General features: G+C 41.2%; 1 protein-coding gene across 1 annotated transcript; it reads right to left on the reverse strand.

Moving 5' to 3' along the window:
- Positions 1-4,871: 4,871 nt before the first annotated feature.
- On the reverse strand, positions 4,872-6,143 carry LOC127082107 (uncharacterized). Its single transcript, XM_051022335.1, has one exon. The coding sequence runs from the start codon at positions 6,141-6,143 to the stop codon at positions 4,872-4,874; it is 1,272 nt and encodes a 423-aa protein (XP_050878292.1).
- Positions 6,144-6,813: the final 670 nt, after the last annotated feature.

The raw sequence follows: 6,813 nt of genomic DNA on the forward strand, positions 1-6,813 counted from the left end.
AACAATTTGAAACCCATTTCCTTTGCAAACTCTTGCATCTTTCGACCAGTAAAAATTGATCCTTGATCTGTTGTTATACTTTCTGGGATTCCAAATCTGTATAAAATTTGCCTTTGAATGAATTCGATAACAGTTTCTTGATCCACATTTACTAAAGGTACTGCTTCTACCCATTTAGTGAAATAGTCAATTCCTACAAGTATGTATCTTTGACCTTTGGATGAATTGGGTATAATTTCCCTAATTAGATCTAATGCCCAACCTCTGAAGGGCCAAGGCTTAATAATTGTATGAAGTTCACTTGCAGGAGCATGTTGAATTCCTGCATGTATTTGACATTCTTGGCAACCCTTAGCAAACTCTATACAATCTTTTAACATGGTGGGCCAATACATTCCATATCTGAAAAGCAACAATTTCATCTTATGGCATGCCTGATGTGCTCCACAAGCTCCACTATGTACACTAGATAATGCCAAGTAAGCTTTGCTTTCTCCTAAGCATTTCAACAGGATCCCTTCAGGGGTTTTCTTGAATAATTCATTCCCTATCAATACATAAGATAAAGCCCTGTACTTGGTTCTTCTTTTTGTGTCTGTCGAAGGGTCTTTGAGATAATTAATAATTAGACTCCTCCAATCTATATCTATCAAGGTATCAATGGCCAATACTTCAAACTCCTCTTTGTTAGCATATCCTAACTGGATGCTTTCCAAATCTGTCGGAGATAATCTGAAAGCCATTGTCTTTCCTCTTACTTCGACAAGTTCTTCTAGCTTCTCTTTTGAAATTCTATACCCTGAGGCTATTTGTGCTAAGTCATTAGCCTCTTGGTTCTTTATTCTAGGGACATGTTTTATGTCGACGTATTCGAATTTTTTAAGTAACCTATTTGCAATGACGAAGTACATAATCAAATTTTCTTTTATACATTTGTACTCCTTCGTCACTTGCTTGATTACTAATTCTGAATCTCCTTTAATTTCGACCCTAGTTTCCCCCAATTCCAACAAAGCCTCAAGTCCTGCAATAAGGGCTTCATATTCTGCTTCGTTGTTGGAACAAAAGGGACCTTCAATTCTATATTTGAGTTTTGTTGGAATTTAGTCAGGAGAAATTAACATTATCCCAACCCCACTTCCATCCTTATGAGTGGAACCGTCGAAGAATAATTTCCAAGGTTTCAACTCAACTTGAAATTGAGGATTTTCGACCAGTGCATGGTCTACAATAAAGTCTGATACTATTTGTCCCTTTATTGCCTTTAAAGGCATAAAGGTTAAAGAGTGTTCAGTGAGTTCCAAAGCCCATTTTCCAATTCGACTATGCATTATTGGCTTAGATAACATATACTTAATGACATCAAAATGCGAAGAGACGTATAAATCAATAGGTTTTATATAATACTTGAGTTTAGTACAAGAGAAATGCAAACAAAGACACAACTTTTCTATTGAAGTGTGTCTAGTTTTTGCATCATTTAAAACCCTACTAAGGTAATAAATGGCTCTTTCGACGCCATCTTCACTCTCTTGCACCAACATGCTACCTATGGTAGTGTCGGAAGCTGATATATACAGTCTCATAGGCTTCTTTCCATATGGTGGTGCCAAGATAGGAGGATTCGTCAGATAATGTTTGATCTTGTCGAATGCCTTTTGATGTTCGTCATTCCATTCAAACTTCCCTTGTTTCAGGCGCAGAAGGGGAGAGAAGGCTTGAGTTCGACCACTTAAATTTGAGATGAATCTTCTTAGGAAGTTTATCTTTCCTAATAATGATTGCAATTCGTTTTTGGTTGATGGTGCTTTGGTCTCCATAATAGCCTTCGTCTTGTTCTGATTGATTTCTATCCCCTTTTTATGGACCGTAAAGCCCAGAAAATCTCCAGCATGCACAAAGAATGCACACTTAAGAGGATTCATTTTTAAGCCATGTTTTCTCATTCTTTCGAATGATTGGCTGAGATGGGATAGATGATCTTCATCTGACGTAGATTTTATCACAATGTCATCTATGTATACTTGCATGAATGTCTCTATATAATCATGGAATATAGAATTCATTGCTCGCCGGTATGTTGCCCCAGCGTTTTTTAGGCCAAAAGGCATAACTATCCACTCATAAGTGCCTATTGCCCCTGGACATCGAAAAGTTGTTTTAGAAACATCTTCTTCTGCAATGAAAATCTGGTTATAGCCAGAATATCCATCAAGCATGCTGAGATATTCATAGCCTGCGGCTGAGTCAACCAACATCTCTGCCACAGGCATTGGATACTCATCCTTAGGGGTTGCTGCATTTAGATCACGAAAATTTATACATACTCGCAAAGAGCCATTTTTCTTGATAACAGGGACAATATTAGAAATCCAATCGACATACCTTGTGGTCCTGATGAAATTGCAACGAAGAAGTATTTCGACCTCTTTTTTTATCTTTGTGAGGATTTCTAGGGAGAATCTTCTTGGAGTCTGCTTGATGGGCTTCTTGCCATCCTTTATATGCAGCTTTAATTCGACCAAGTCCCTCTTCAAACCAGGCATCTCGTCGTAATCCCAAGCGAAGCAATCTTTGTGCTTCCTTAGTAATTCAATAACTCTCACTTTCAACTTGGGGTCCAGTTTAGCGCTGATGTAGGTAATTCTTTTTGCACTTCCATCTCCGAGATCAATCTCTTCAAGAGGATCTTGCACTAACATCTTTGCACTTGACGTTACTGGATCTTTTTCAAATCCCAGAGGCTCTTCGTCGTAGATGGCGTCTAACCTCTGTTCTGCTAGTTCCACAGGTACTTGTTCGTCAGGGGGTTTTGGTTTAAAGAACTCCTCTGGTCCTGTATTACAGATTTCACCATATGTGGCTTTGTTAGCCATGTTTGTTATCTCGGCTTCGAGAGTCGCTTGTCTTTTGTTCTCAGCCACGTAGGCCGAAATCTTTTCGAAGAAAGAAAACTCAGTCATAGTACAGGTCTTCATCCCAGCCTGTTGGCCGTATTTCAGATGATTCTCCTATTTCTGGGTCTCCCATAATCTCCCTATCCCTCTGAAAGCCATTTGGGTGGAGAGTCAAGAAGTACAAGGCATTTTTATTTGGGGCGTAGCCTTCTTCCGCTGGGTAACATGGTCCTATGTGCGCCAAATTCCTGTCAAAGTTTCTCTTGTCCACATGGTTTACTTCTGCCATGAAGTAACTTTGGTCAGCTTTGACATTCTCTACCACGCCATCTTCTCTCCAAATAGATATTCTTTGATGCATGGTCGAAGGGACCGCTCCTATTCCATGTATCCATTCTCTCCCCAGTAGTAAGTTGTAATTTGCTTTTGCAGGTATTACCATAAACATTGTTGGTCTTGAGATTGACCCAACAGTCATGTCCACTTGTATGACGCCCAGCGTCTGTCCTATCTTACCTTCATAATTTGACAATACCATGTTGTGAGGTTTGACATCAGTGTCGAACATCCCTATCTTTTTCAACATGAATTGGGGCATCAAAACGTCTGCTGCTCCCCCGTCCACCAAGACTTTATTCACTCCCACCTGTCCAACTTTGGCCCTAATGTATAGGGGCTTGAGGTTACTCTGCATCCCCTGGTGAGGCCTTTCGAAAATAGCATTCTATTCTTCGACAGCACCATTGTTCAGAACATAGTAGTAACGCACTGGTTGATGCTTCGCCATCTCCGTAGTGTCTGCTTCCTCATTATCTTCAACCTTTGTTTTCTGGTTATACTCGATCGGCAGGACTGAGACTATGTTGAAATTCATATTCACAAAAGACACTCCGTCGGACTCGAAATTGTCTGTGAGCATTTCCTCTTCTCTTACTTGTTCCTTCTGAACCTTCTGAGTTATGTTTTCATTTGGAAATAACTTTCTTCCTACGGGTGGTTTGGTCGAATCCATGATATTTGGGGGAATCTTGACGCTGCTGGATTCTCCAACTCTTTTAGATTCATTTATCTTTCTGCTTTCCTCATCCTTTGATGTCTTCTCCATTGGGATCTTGACATAGGGTTCTTTACTTTGTAATTTTCTAGCCTGATAGTCTCTCTTTTGGACGCCTGAAATTGTTTTCTGTACGCCCACGAGGTTCTTCCTCCATCTTCGAAACTCCTCCACTTTCCTTTCTTTGGTCCCGCCTGAGTCCACTTGTCCTCAGGGACTTCTGTTGGCAATTTAAACATGACTCTCTTCGCCCTTGGGTGAGGGCTATCTGGCCTCCTAGGTGCTCCCCTCTTGTCGAAGCTATACATGTTTGGATTACCTCCATGTCCGTTCCAACCTTGGTCATATGGGATTCTTTCGAATGCTTCGGCTAATTCTCTGTTGTACACTGCCCCACACCTGGGACACATCAAACATTCATATTTGTAGCAGCGCACAATGAAACCCAGAAGGCTTTCTCCTGGTGTGGGATACACCTTCTGTAATTGGCTTTCCTTCCTCCAGTTTCTCTAGGTCTTTGCTCGTTGCCATCTCTCGTAATCCTCAACCACCCTTCGAGATATCTTGATGCTGCATCTTGGGCACAACAACATGTCAGCATTCTTTTTGTGACATCTCCAGAGATATTCACATAGGCTTTTGTTGGCTTTGGGATAGCCAAACTTCATCCCTTCTTGCTCCATTTTCAAACATTCCTCCACTTCCTCCATTTTTGGGGGGGTTTGCTTCAGATCTACCATGTTGACACCTAGACTGGCGCCATTAGTGATTGAAATTGCTTCGAACTTCTTTCTTAGGCCCTCAGTAGCCTCAGTTGTTTTCCCTTTGAGATCTTTAGTGGCCCTTGGTTCGATGTTAGCAACCTGTTTATCTTTGATAGAGATTCCAAAGGAAACGTCGTTACTTAGGCCATCAGTAGCCTACTTTCCATCCAGCGTGTAGCCTCCAGTTCCTGTTGCTTTTACAGCCTTCACTTCCCTTACGTCAACCATGTTGATTTCGACAGGTTCAGCATAGTTTGTCTCAGCAACGTTAATGGGATCAGTATCAACTTTCATCTGGTTTTTCCCTTTGTCAACGAACTTGAGGCGGCCATCTCTAATTGCATTCTGAATAAGATCCCTGAAAAGAAAGCATTCTGAAGTTTTATGGCCTAAAAAACTGTGATATTTATAGAAACCTCTTTTCTTTCGTTGTTCTAACGGAGGAATCTTGATATTAGTAGGCACTATCATTTGGCCATCTTTTACTAATAAATCGAAGTTCTCGTCACATTTGGTAACATCAAATGTGTAAGTCTTTTTGGGAAATCTCTCGTTCTTTTCAGTTTCGACAGGATTTCTACCATTCGAAGGTGTAAGTAATTTGCAGGCGTAGGGTGGTGCTTCTTTTAATTCTGCCAAATCTACTTCGAATTCCTCAAGACCATAGGGGTCTTCAGCAATTTCAGACTCTTCGTCTTCGAATTCGACATAAGAAACCCTCTCTTTCTTATAATTCTTATTCGCTCTGGCCTTTTCAGATTTTAATCGTTCGACCTGTCGAACCCTATCTGCTAACTGGGCCATGTCTCTTAGATGCTGGGTATCTAACTTTTTCCTGATGGAATAGTCCAGACCTCCAGCGGCCATTTCGACCAACTCGTGTTCAGGCACTATTGTAAAGCATCTAGATTTCAACAAACGGGACCTATTCAGATAATCATCTATAGGTTCGGTGAATTTTCTCTTGATGCTGGCTAATTCCTTAAGGCTTATCTTAGTTTGGCCCATGTAGAATTGTTCATGAAACAATCTTTCTAACTGGGGCCAAGCATCTATGGAATTTGGTGGCAAAGTCGTAAACCACGTGAAGGCGTTCTTTGTTAAAGAACTAGGGAAATATTTCATTCTCAAGTCCTCACTGTTCACCAAATCCCCTGCCTCAGTCATGTATCTGGCTATATGCTCTATAGTGGATTCACTAGTATCCTCTGAGAATTTGGTGAACTTAGGGATTTTACAACCCCTTGGTAATTTTGTTTGCAGGACATATTCTGATAAAGGAGAAGAATAATTTGTCCGTCGAAGTCCTGTGTTCAGACCATTCTGGGTCATGATTCTCTCTATCATACTGGTTAGGTCATTTTCCATCATGTTTTCCCGCCTGACCCTATGAATTACTTCGTCTGTGTCCTGGTCTCTATTAACCATTATCACTCTCCTAGGTTATTCTTCAGGGACTTCCCGTCGAATTGGCTGTTGTTCCAATCTTGCCCACGTGACTCTTTCGTAAGGGGCTTGCCTTTGTGGTCGAACCTGATCTATCGTTGGTTCTTCTCCCTGGATTATAACCCGGTTTGGCCTGCGTCAAACAGCAGGTTGTGGGGCGCCTAGAAAATCTGTTATGCGTCCCATCTGTGCTGATAATTGTTGGTATGTTTGGACATTGTCAATATTAGTCCTATTCACATTCTGTATTAAAGGAGAAAAATGGTATTCATTTCTCTGGCCAGAATTCCTACCATATCATGGTTACTGGCATCCATTTGTTGTCTAAAGGCTGCCTGATTATTCGTTGTAAGGGTAGGTAGTAGGGTGGGGATTCCTTGTGATTGGTTATTTCGACCTACATGGTTCATGCTAGATCCAGAATTTTGAATTGGCGAAATAACTGTATTAAGTGGTTGAGTATATATGGAAGAATTGTTTTGAAGCCCTGCCATGGCGGTAGATGGCATTCCATATGGGTAATCTCTCACAGGCCTAAAGTTTTCGAATCCTGGTGGCCTAGGGGTTGAAACTGCAGGAGTATCTGTCGCGCCTGACATGATAGGCATTACTGTCGAATTATGCAAGTCCATGGATCCAGACGCTGGTATGG

Source organism: Lathyrus oleraceus, chromosome 5 (assembly GCF_024323335.1).
Source record: "Lathyrus oleraceus cultivar Zhongwan6 chromosome 5, CAAS_Psat_ZW6_1.0, whole genome shotgun sequence".
In the NCBI taxonomy this organism is placed as follows: domain Eukaryota; kingdom Viridiplantae; phylum Streptophyta; class Magnoliopsida; order Fabales; family Fabaceae; genus Lathyrus; species Lathyrus oleraceus.

Coding starts and splice junctions, on each gene's coding strand:
- LOC127082107 (XM_051022335.1), bottom strand. CDS start 6,143: ATGGTTAATAGAGACCAGGACACAGACGAAGTAATTCATAGGGTCAGG.